This window comes from Lepisma saccharinum, chromosome 18, assembly GCF_977018435.1.
Source record: "Lepisma saccharinum chromosome 18, izLepSacc3.1, whole genome shotgun sequence".
In the NCBI taxonomy this organism is placed as follows: Eukaryota; Metazoa; Arthropoda; class Insecta; order Zygentoma; family Lepismatidae; genus Lepisma; species Lepisma saccharinum.
This window is the reverse complement of record NC_139246.1, coordinates 16,152,571-16,165,170: the sequence shown is the minus strand read 5'-3', so window position 1 is coordinate 16,165,170 and position 12,600 is coordinate 16,152,571. Positions and strand designations below refer to the sequence as shown.

The following is a 12,600-nucleotide window of genomic DNA, read 5'->3' as shown; positions in this document are numbered from 1 at the left end:
TTTTATAACTTTTAGATTTTGTTGCTTATGATTTATCACTGAGAGTCTTTCTCTTAATTTAGCAATTACTAAATAATGGTCACTGGCACAGTCAGCACCTCTATGTGTACGAACGTCAATTATACTAGTATGCCTTCTCTTATCAATGAGCATATGATCTATCTGATTATGAGTTTTACCATCTGGAGAAGACCAGGTATATTTATGGATATCTTTATGTTTAAAAGGATTAAAAGTTTTCAATTGCTTTGTTTCAAATAATATCCTTTCTCACTTACTTAAAATAAAAATGTAATAGTGCTTTAAAACATAAAAAAATAAAGTTATTTTGTAATGTACAAGGACTGTTAAAAAAGAAACCGAACTTGAGTGCAGGTGTGTTCAGTGCCTGGTGTGATTTTCAGTTACCCTATCATGAAGGAAGGAACAGCGAGTATGTGTGAAATTGTAGAAAACTTTCAAAGAGATGAACAACATGTTACATGAAGCCTATAGTGAAGAATGTTTCAGTCAAACACAGTGTGAATAGCAGGTAAATATTACCATTTTCTAAATTTTGTAAAAGTCTGGTCTCTTTTTGAACAGCCCTTGTATCTTCCTTTTATCACCATATTTAGTGCTGAACTATTCTCAGTATTTACAGATATTTTCATTGTAATGAATTTTTAATGACTTACCTGCTTCCTTTTTAGATACGAGAACTGTATTTGCCAGTTGCTGCCATAGAGCACTGCCTTCTTTCCCTGAAATGAACATTTAAAATAAAATTTTAAAGAAATTAAAAATGTGATATAATAAAAAAAAAATGTATCTCAGATGGATTCATCTACCCATACACCACAATTCTCCTCAAGATGTCCACTGAATATCGAAGTATATTACAAGGGTTGTTCAAGGTTGACCGGGATTTTCGTACGTAAAATATCGATGAATAGCCGGATGTGGGTGACGTAATGTATTGCTTCGCGAGTAACTAGCGCCCGGCATGACGTATTTCACGCATGCGCAGCAGATGCAGCGAACATGGCGGCAAGCAGTGTGTCATGATGAAACATGTGGGTGACGTAATGTATTGCTTCGCGAGTAACTAGCGCCCGGCATGACGTATTTCACACATGCGCAGCAGATGCAGCGAACATGGCGGCAAGCAGTGTGTCTGTGGCTGTGGAGCAGCGGTTTGTAATCAAATTTCTCGTGAACGAGAAAGTGAAACCAGCTGAGATTTTCAGACGATTGCAAGCACAGTATGGTGAACAAACCATGTCGCGGACAAGAGTGTACGAATGGTGTGAGCAGTTTCGCGAAGGACGGGAGCTGGTGACAAATGAAGCGCATGGACACATTCGCTCGATTGCAGTCACACCAGTGAATATCGCACGTGTTGAGCAAATGATTCTTGAGAACCGGCAAGTAACAGTGCGGGATATTGCTGCCAAGGTGAATATCAGTGTCGGGAGTGTTGAGACAATCATTCACGACCACTTACGCTTCTGCAAAATCTGTGCAAGGTGGGTTCCCCGCCAGCTGACATTCGATCAGAAGTGGACACGCAGGACGGTCTGTGAACAGCTTCTGAATCGGTTTCGAGCAGAAGGTGATGAATTGTTGCAATCCATCATCATGTGTGATGAAACATGGTTGCACAATTCAACCCCAGAGACCAAAAGATGCAGCATGGAGTGGTGGCATAAAGGTTCCCCACCCCCCATGAAAAGCAAAATGCAGCCGTCCGCTGGAAAGATCATGGCAAGTGTCTTCTGGGACATGAAGGGCGTTATCCATGTGGATTTTCTGGAGAAAGGGAGCACTATTAATGCCCAGTATTACTCCACATTGTTGAGTGGTGCTGTACGAAAGTCCATTCGCAAGAAAAGACCTGGGATGTTGTCTGGAAATGTCATTCTTCTCCATGACAATGCCCGCCCTCACATGGCCAATGTGACAACAACATCTCTGGCTGACATGCGCTGGGAAGTTCTGTCCCATCCCCCCTACAGTCCGGATTTAGCCCCCAGTGATTATCATTTGTTTGCACCACTTAAAGACCATCTGGGAGGGAAGAAATTCACGACAGACGAAGCACTGCGGAGCGATGTCCTCCAGTGGCTACGACAACAACCAAGTTCTTTCTACGCCAAAGGAATTCGGGAGCTGCCAGAACGATGGCAACGGTGCCTCGGTGCGCACGGAGAATACTTTGAAAAACTGACATAGTTTGGTGTTTCTTCTGCTACCTATTTCCTCTGCAGAAATAAAAGTCCCGGTCAACCTTGAACGACCGTTGTACAATTTGAATTTTGGACAGAGGACAAACAGTTCTGGATATCCAGGGGACAGTGACGTGCACTGAGGAGTAGCTAGTCTAGCAGAGATAGATCAATCAATCTCACGTCTCTAATTATTTTCAAATCACAATATTTATTATCTTGAAGCCTCAGTTCATATGCAACACTTCTTTCCACGCGCTTCTCGTCCCTCCATGTGATCAGTTGGCAAGGCTGAATACCCTAGCTGGCTCTTCTTCCGCATTACCAGATCCAGGTATAGACAACCGCCCGAAGCGAAAGGGAAGATTTCTGCCTGTACCTCCCTTGCCCCTTCGCCCCCCGCTCCCATGGTTGAAAGCCCGTGGTTTCAGGTCCTCCAGTCTATCTCCTATAGGACAGATAGGGGATAGGTTTCCCTTCGATTCTTTTGTAAATCCTCTAAAGAACTCAGGGGAAAATTTTCTGCAGTACTTATGTTCTCTGTATTTACACAACCTTTTAAACGTTGTACAATATGTATGTATAATATGGGATGTAGTTTTATTTGTATATGAATGGGAACGTACTTGTATTATGTGCAGACGAAAATGTTATAGTTTCTTTTCTTTTTTTCAATATGGAATATATAATGATTAAATAACAAATCTTTGCTCATGTCCTCTCTCGCTCTTGTTTTAGTAGTGTTTTATTTAAATATGCTAATAATTTGGCCTCCAATAAAAAAAATGGGTAAGCTAAACAGTCATAAATACGGATGTATTCATTTGGGCAAGAAAACGCGCATTCTAATTGTTGTTGTTGGTTTGGTTTATTTTACTTCATCTTTCTACCACATTAGGTTATCACGAAAATGAGGATGAGTGATGATATAATGAAATGGATGAAGGGACCTCACAAAGAACAATTCAGGCCGGGATTCGAACCCGTGACGAGCGCGCATTCTTGTTCCTATGTGTTGTACTCAGCAGTGAATAATGAAATAATTTGGAACGTAAAATTTATCCTAGAACTAAAAAAGCCAAATGAATATTGTTGAAGAAACTACAAAAAAGTGTGTTTTGTTACCTGTTCATCCCCTCTAATATATTTATTTTTGCCACCTTCCAGTGATAAGTAGCTAATGAGCCTATGGAAGTCACGAGGGACAATCATAAACAGAGAACTCTGGACTCCTGATTTCACAGTGCCCTGCAGATGCACTGGGAGGAAATTATTTGTATTTTCTTTTTCCTTTCTTTAGCGTTGCTTTTCCATCACTTTGCCTAATTTCTGCCATTACGATGAACGTTGATTACATTAAACGGATGAAAAGTTGTTACAAAGGAACACTCATGCACATGCCACGGATCGAGCCTGGATCCTTCAGTAACAAGATCGTGAGATCAAGAAATTAGGGAAATCAACCATTGCAAATTTTTTGGAAAAACGTTAATCATATGCAAATATGGTGTTTCAAAAATCCAATTGAAATTTACGTACCACTGAGTAAATACGCAGTTTGCTTTACCGATACCCAAGAATCTGAATAGTTGGAGCTTTCCACTCATTTTTGTTGGTTGCCGACCTCCGTAGGGGAGTGCAAATTGCCCTGGATCGATACCAGGTGGACGCACATAGTGGTTCGGATCCCACTTTAAACTGTGGGTCTAGTCCCGTTTAGCTTTTATGTACATAATTGGAACTTAAACACCAAATCAACCAACCCCGGGGTAGTGGTTATCACTGCACGCTATGACACCAGGAGTTCCGGGTTCGAACCCCGACCTCGGCGTGGATGTTTTTTTGTGTTTGTCTCTACATGAATTGTATTGTACCATCTCGCGATTAACCAAATGTGACAGCGACGCTAAGTAGCATAAATGAAATCATTGATTGATTGTTTCATTTGGTTTGTTTTACTTCGCTTTTCCTACACTTTTGGCTAATCGTCAAGATGGTACGATAAAATTGATGAAGGGACAAACACAAATAACACCCATGCCCAGGTCGGGCTTTGAACCCGGGATCTCTGGCTTAATAGTCAAATAAACATGTTTTGGATTTTCGAAAGTGGGTGGGATTAACATGTTTTTTCTTTTCAGTAGTCCTTCCTCATTTTGCTATCCTTTCCTTTCTTTGACGTTCTATTTTTAGGAATACTGGGCCCTAAAAGGGGGAGGGGGATTATGACCCACACCAACCTCCAGTGGGCACACCACTGATTGCTACCCCAAGCGTTGACATCACCGCACGTCACTGCCAGGGGATATCTTGGATTACTATAACAAATACCAAAAATTGTTCAATTTTTGATAATTAGTAATATCTTATCAAAAACATTATTTTTGCATTGCATATCAACATACGACATACACTTTAGCAATGAGTTAAAAATCAAATAAAGCTTATTTTCAATTAGTTCAATTGAGGCATTGTGGATATGAAGGGCGAACTCAAGAAACGTACATTGTGAGGGAAATGTTTTTCAAGTTGTGAGGCACGGGCCAAACCGAACAAAAAACTTTGGAAATCAAGGAAACTTTCCGATCTACTCTGACCACGTTTTTGTGGAGTTTGTACTATGCCTGACAACTTGAAATGCATTTCCCTCACAATGTGCATTTGTTGAGTTCGCCCTTCGTATCCGCAACACCTCAATTATTGTGACACAAAATTGTCTTAATTTTTTTTGTCTTTAATTGTCTTGGCAAAACACCTGAGTACATAGTAGCCTCCCCCGTGGCATAGTGGTAACGCCGTCACCTTGTAATCAAGGGATCCAGGGTTGGTGGAAGCATATGCTGGTTCAGATCCAACTTTAAACTGTATGTCCAGTCCCAATTAGCCTGTCTGTGCATAAAAGTGGACTTTTATAAATGAAACTCAAACCAAACCTGAGTACATAGCATGCTGTATGAGTGCATTGTCTTTGTCTAGTCCATTGAGTCATGTGCAGAAAGAATTTAGGTGAATGTTGGCATTCTTTGTCTCTCAGTCAATTTGCAAGGGCATTACATTCATGATAGAACAAGCTGCAAAACAGTATATACACTGAAAGCAAGTCTTGAAGCTTTCCTGGTGATGAATGATGAGAAGATTCTTTTGTGCTATCAACCAGGTGAGTTGTGGAAAACATTCCAAGCTTTCGAGAGCTAATGTCACTCTCATCTTCATATTCTACTCTGAAAGCTTGGATTTTTTTCCGCAACTCACCTGGTCGATAGCCGAAGAGAATCTTTTCAGTATATACACTGCCCTTCAAGGATCCGACTGTTACAGCATTTGCATACTGCATATCTAAGGACGTTGCTAACTATTCTTCTGTTTATATTCAGTGTGCATGCTTCTATCCTACCTACTGACTGCCAGTCTCGCTCCCATCAGAGATGGGATATCGTCCAGCCGTTATGGGGTGACAAGTGGTTAGCACAATGAGCTCCCAGTCAATGTTGTAGGTTCTCTGTGACCAGGTTACACTACACATCTCTAGCTCGCCAGTTTCCTCATGATGGTGGGTGACCACCAGTTCCGTACACAGGCTGAAATCTCAGGAGAAAAGTTGTTATGCTTTCCCCAGGAGACTCGAACCTATGTGCATCTCATAGCCAGAGCTCAAAGCCCGACACCTTAGACCACATGGGAATGGTGCAGGACCCACTTTGGATACATAACCATTCAGCTATGCGAAAGGCAGCCAGACACCCTGCAATTAATAACATTTAATTTGTACTAGTGACAATAATTACCTTGAACATTTCCCACACTAGCTTTGGTAATATCCTTAATATCTGAAGGTCCTAAGAATTTTTAAAAAAGCACATTAGAATTTAAACCTTCAAATGAAAATCTTACTAAAGAGCTAATAACAGATATGGACAATATTTTCTACAATTTCCTCATTTTGAAGAATTGAATAAATAATTTTGTTACAAGCATAACAAACCTCTAGAGCCTACAAACAAAGTTATGGAAACAGGCAACAATCATATTGTTATTTGATTATGTGCAATGTTGTGCACAGATTGTTCAAAGATTTAATGGCATATTTCATATAAAATTTTCTGTGATTCAATTTCAATATTAATTTTGTGATTATAATATTATTCTAACAACTTATCTGTTTTTCAAAGGAAATGTATAGTAAAGAGTTTGTGGAATTAAATGAAATGATTAAAAATTTTCACACTTTGAGAGTGGCATTAATTTGTAAATAGAAACATGCAATCACTTACCACAATTTCTATCAACACACCTGCTTGTAAATATCTAGGTAATTTATGTATCTACTTTCAAAACAAATTGTGAACTTTTGAATTGTGTTATTGAAAATTAGTTAAGCTAAGAAATAAGAATATATTGTAATTGTTAAAAAGAAATGAAATGAAAAGAATGATTGAAGCCAAAAATATTTTACAAAAGCAAACATATGAATTTAAAGAAAAATTGGATGTGCTAATAAAATAACAATATTGAACAAAGGAGACAAAAAGTACATGGTACTCCTTCTTGTCACAGACAGTGAATCTATTTTGGAAATAACTTTACTTTAGAAATGGATATATAAATTATGAGTTTAAAAACAATACACAAAGCAATTTTTATGATGAAATTTACATTACATGAGAAATCAGTAATGGGATTTTGATTTCAAAGCTTTGAATATGTGCATTTCATTAAGTTTTATTAAATCATAAAAAAACACGGTTAAAAAATATGTAAATAAACTTAACTATTCTGTAGAAATCTTGTTTAATAGTTGCAAGCACGTACATTGAAAGGACAATGCAATAAAATATATTATAAATATTTTATTTTATAAAAATATAATCCAAAAGTGATTGTAAGTTCAAAATTGAACATTGAGCTTTTGTATGTTACTTCAACATAATAATATTCAATTCATATAAATAAAATTGTTTCCACACAACACACAATAATTGAGTAATATTATTCCATATCAATGTTAAGAAATTACCTTCTTTAACTGCATTTCTAAATTCATCTAGAAGTAACTTTTCAATTTCTGACAAATCTGAAAAATATTCAAATATGGAAACAAAATTACAAAAAATTACTAGAAATGATTTACTTTGACTTACACAAAAATCATGGAGTTCGCAGATGAAATTTAATACAAATATAAGGTTTCCAAGACTCAAAGGGGTGGATTATGAAATTACTATTTGATATTTCCATGTCACAAGGAAAGAAACAAGTAGGCTATAAAGTTAATCACTGAGATAGAAAATAAGTTAATCAAATGAGTTAAATTGTTATTTTCTTCAGTACTTTTATGTATACCCTTAGATATTAATATAAAAAAGTAAGAATAAAACATGAAGCACTGCATACTTCCGTGTGGATAAATATTTGAAACAATTTCTAGTTGCATCCTCTGGAATGGTTAGGAGTTACATCAATCAATAAATGTTAAACAAGAAAATGCCTTGTTGACAGGGAATGCATTGCATGTTGTTAGAAACTTAGTTAAGAATTATTTTTGAAAGCTTAATTGAATACATTTTTTTTAGAAAAAAACTTACCACCATTATTTGCATCAAATTTGTTCCAAATTTCTCTTAGAAACGAATCCTTTGGGACATTATTATCTGGGGATAAAGATTATAACACTAATTATTTTTTATTTACATTTTAAAGATGAACAAAATTCCTTAAGCTACTAGCAGTGAGAGAAGATGGCTTTGCTCCACCATTAAAAAAAACAAAAACCTGACCAATTCATTTAAGTCCACTTTATACTCAGATCAGTTAATCGGGACTGTACCTAGTGCTGTTTAAAGTGGGATCCAAACTGCCATGTGATTTCACCAGGTATCTATTCTTGATTAATCCCCGTAATTACAAGGTTATGGTGTTACCACTATGTCAACACTCCCCTTTTCTTTTCACCTCAAATTCCATATTTCTCCACACATCCTTTTGCATAACAGATTGCAACTTTCATTCTGAAGCTAGTATTATACTCGGACATTACCATGAATGGCATAATCATCTGTTGTGAGTTTGAGTCTTGACGTGACCCTTGAAGAGAACCTGATGTTTCTATGTTCATGGCAGGGTAACTAGAAATATCAATAAATGAAGGGAAACTATGACTCACCTGGGTTTTTGACAACTGAACTACCTCCTCCCCCACACCAAAGAAGAAAGACATTGTAGAAGCTAATTTTTTATTGACACTAAAGTCCATACAGAAATTGAATTTTTTTGAAGAATCGATGAAAACCTCACTTTTCTGAAGCAAAATGACATACCAACCCTACACTAAAAATACATCCTACACCTCACAACAGGGAAAAACTATCACAAATTCCCAACTACACTTCATTCTCAAAAATAAAAGATCTCAAATCAAGACTTCTGTTACTGCAACTCCCATGGCTAATCATGTTTGCAAATCAAAGTGAGCATAAGTCCACGAGCACAGCCACTTTGAATGCAGCAATATATTACCTAAAAAAGTAAAAGTAAAGTGCTCCGCTGTGCTTTGCACCATGCCTAGAAGGCGTGTATAAGGGGTGTGGGGTTAGGGCCTCACACTTTCTTGATCTCTGCTGATCTGGGGGTGCTGCGATAAGCACCATGCCCCTGGCTGCCTTTACCTCCCAGAGTTTCCTCCAGGTACCCACTTTATACGATGCTGGGTGGGTGCCGGACAGGTTGAAAAGTCTCTGTTCTCCCCTGCTGGGGATCGAACCCGGGTTTGTCGCATGGTAGTCAGATGCCCTAATGACTGAGCTACCGTGGCTTCAATATATTACCTAATATAAAAAAATAATACAGTGAAGAGAATTCTAAAGTAGAACCTATTTGCACATAAAATCTATAACACAGATCTCAAACGTAAGAAATTAAAAACAGAATCCTCACCTTAATCCTAGCACATTTATGGAAATACCATATTGGTACAGCATAATAACACAATTTTACCAAGAAATCAACATGCTGATATCAGTTTATACCTGCACAGTACAGGGGTGTAAGGGGTGACCCTTTCTTAAGACACCCAAATTTAACCTTAATTCCGCATAGTACACCCTGCACTACACTTTGCAAAGTAATGAGGCTCTGGCATCCGGACGCAGCCAGTATAATCCTCCATAGTGAGGCTCATGTTGTGTGCTGTCCTTGTGTGTTTATGACTGTTCTTTCATCCATTTCATCTTTTCACCATCAGCCAAAAGTGGCAGAAAAATTAAGTCAAATAAATCAATCAAGCAACTTCACAGTGCAATACTGACTTATCTATCTGTTTACACGTATTTATCTATAGCAGTGTCTATCATCAAAACTTACCTAGAACATCCTTATTTTGTCTCCATATTTTACTAGCACTATTTATGAATTCCTCAAGGCCTTCTAATTGATCTGGAAATTTAAAAACACCATAAGATTTAATATATATATTAATATTGTACACAATGTCTATACATATGTGAACCTTAAACAATTTTACAAATATTTAAAGTATAAATTATACAGCAGTAGAAATTAATTGCACAAAATTCAATATTTCTAATCTAATATTGATGAAAATAAACAAATATTGTAACTGAAGTAACTGAATGATTAATACAATAGCAATTTAACTTTGATTAGAGGTTGAAGAGAACTGCAATGAGCTCGTATTTTTTTTTCAGAAAATGCAGAACTATACTTGATGACAAGCCATATTAGCAATGTGAAAGTAATATAATAATAATAATAATAAAGATAAAAAGATAGCAATCTACATGCCTCAGATATTTGATTGCATTATTGATGGGTCTTTACTGAAAGAACATGAATTTTTCAATTTGAGTTCTTGTTTTAAGACCACTTTATGCACAGAAAGGCTAATTGGGACTGGGCCTACAGTTTAAAGTGGGATCCAAACCATTATGTGTTTCCACCGGGTATCAAACCTGGGACTCCTTAATTACAAGGCAGCAGCATTACCAATGTGAAATCAGGAAGGTCCCAACTATATTTTCAGGCACTAATGATCATTGTGTTGGGGGTCAAAGGTTGGTATGGTCTCAGGGAGTGTTCGGATGCTGATATGAGCACTCTATAAATACTGAGGAACGCCATTGGGTATAACAACTACCATTACTACCAACAAATCCTACCTCCACGTCCCCGAAGGCTGTTAGCCGCGTGACCCCTGGGCAATGCAGCAAAAAAGTTCATACGGCCCGCTTCGGCGGGCCGATGCTGTAGCAAACGGAGGAGGGTGAAGGCGAGTATCCAGCGCCTAAACTGGGTGTTATCAGCTAAGGGAGTAAACCCTAACAGAAAATCCTGGTCCTCCAAAGAAATGGGAGTTGAGCACTAGGCCAGCACCCTGGTCTCATAAAAATAACCTTCCGCTAAAAGAGCTCAATTACAGAAAGGCGGATGGATTAATGGAAAACGACCTAGGCATATGAAAAGGAATAAGAAAGATATAATATGTGTAGGAACATGGAATATCATGACTATGCTAAAACCGGGAAAATGCAAGAAATAGCTGATCAAGTCTTAGCAACAAAGTTGCAGATAGTCGCATTACAGGAAGTAAGATGGAAAGGGCAAGGAGAAATCAAGAAAGACAAATACTCTGTGTATTACAGTTGTAAAGAAACTACGGGTCAGCACGGAACTGGATTCCTAGTAAAGAGAGAAATGGTAAAACATGTACTAGGGTTTGAACCGTGTAGTGAAAGAATATATAAACTTAGAGTGAAGGGAAGGTTCTGTAATGTGACATTTATAAACGTGTATGCTCCAACAGAAGAGAAAGATGATGACACTAAAGATAAGTTCTATGAAGAACTACATGTAGTGCAAGATAAAACCCCGAGACATGACCTGATAGTCCTGTTGGGAGATTTAAATGCAAAAATAGGAAAAGAGGATGCATATAAAGAAGTAACAGGTAAACATACATTGCATGAGATAACCAATAATAATGGAGAATTAGTATGTAACTATGCTATTGCAAATAATATGACTGTAATGAGTACACAGTATGAACATAAAAAGATACATAAAGGTACCTGGGTGTCCCCAGATGGGAAAACTACCAACCAAATTGACCATGTTTTAGTAAACGAACATAAAAAGGAAATGGTGCAGGATGTAAAAACAATGAGGGGTCTGAATTGTGATTCGGATCATTTTTTGGTCAAGGCAGTAATTAAACAGAAATTAATACCTGTACGAAAAAGTATTCCAAGACAACAGATAAAATGGAATAAAAGCAATATGCATAGTAAAGCAATTCTAAAACAATATAGAAAAAAAATGAGCCAAAATTTGGAAAACTTTATTGATACCCAAGATATAAATGAAGATTGGAAACAACTCAAAGAAGTCATTCTAAAAACAGCAACTGAAGTAATACAAAAGCAAGATGGAAAACCAAGGAATGAATGGTGGGATGATGAATGTAAAATGGTAATAAATCAGAAAAATGCTGCACGACAAAGATGTTTACAGAGACACACAAGGGCAAATTGTAAAGAATATGAGAAAAAAAGGAGAATTGCCAACAATGTATGCAGAAAGAAGAAAAAAGAATGGATAAATGATAGAATCAAAGAGATTGAGGAATACCATAGAAGAAAGGATTCAAGAAATTTTTTTAAGGCTGTGACATCTCATGTAGGGAACTACACTCATGCAACTTCATTATGTAAAGATGCATCTGGAGAAATACTATCTGAGAAAGAAAAAGTATTACTTCGTTGGAAAGAGTACTTTCAGAAATTATTAAATTGGGAACACTTACCGTCTGAAGATGAAATATCCGAAAAATTGGAAAATGATACTGAAACTCCAATACCAACATATGAGGAGGTAAATAAAATCATAAAATCCTTAAAAATGAATAAGTCACCTGGTTCAGATAATATCACAGCAGAACTGATAAGACATGGAGGTTATATGATAAGGAATAAAATTTATAAATTGATACCCAACATATGGAATAAAGAGGAAATGCCACGAGAGTGGTTACATGGTATCATTTGCCCAATTTTTAAAAAAGGAGACAGGTTGCAGTGTAATAACTACAGACCAATTACGCTTTTGAATGTCGCATACAAAATCTTTGCAATTCTTCTACAAAATAGAATCTCCGAAATTACAGAAAACAAATTGGGAGAATATCAAATGGGATTTAGACCAAATAGATCTACAGTTGACAATATATTCATACTGCAACAAATATATGAAAAATGTTATGAATATAATATTGAACTGCATAACATATTTATAGATTTTATGCAAGCATTTGACTCAGTAAATAGAAATATAATTCCTACATGTCTAAAGAAAATTAATGTTCCAAACAAACTAATAAGATTAA

The 12,600-nt window shown here is 36.9% G+C and overlaps 1 protein-coding gene across 30 annotated transcripts in view; it reads right to left on the bottom strand.

Moving 5' to 3' along the window:
- The window catches only part of LOC146002413 (uncharacterized), a 562,931-nt gene that overhangs the window by 113,410 nt on the left and 436,921 nt on the right, over positions 1-12,600 (bottom strand). For all 30 annotated transcript variants that reach the window (XM_083140199.1, XM_083140200.1, XM_083140202.1 and 27 more), the window contains 5 exons: positions 9,564-9,635; positions 7,790-7,855; positions 7,222-7,278; positions 5,993-6,043; positions 678-743 (listed from right to left, as the gene is read on the bottom strand). In XM_083140199.1, coding sequence (XP_082996325.1) covers positions 678-743; positions 5,993-6,043; positions 7,222-7,278; positions 7,790-7,855; positions 9,564-9,635 — 312 coding nt within the window. The remainder of the gene's footprint in view (positions 1-677; positions 744-5,992; positions 6,044-7,221; positions 7,279-7,789; positions 7,856-9,563; positions 9,636-12,600) is intronic.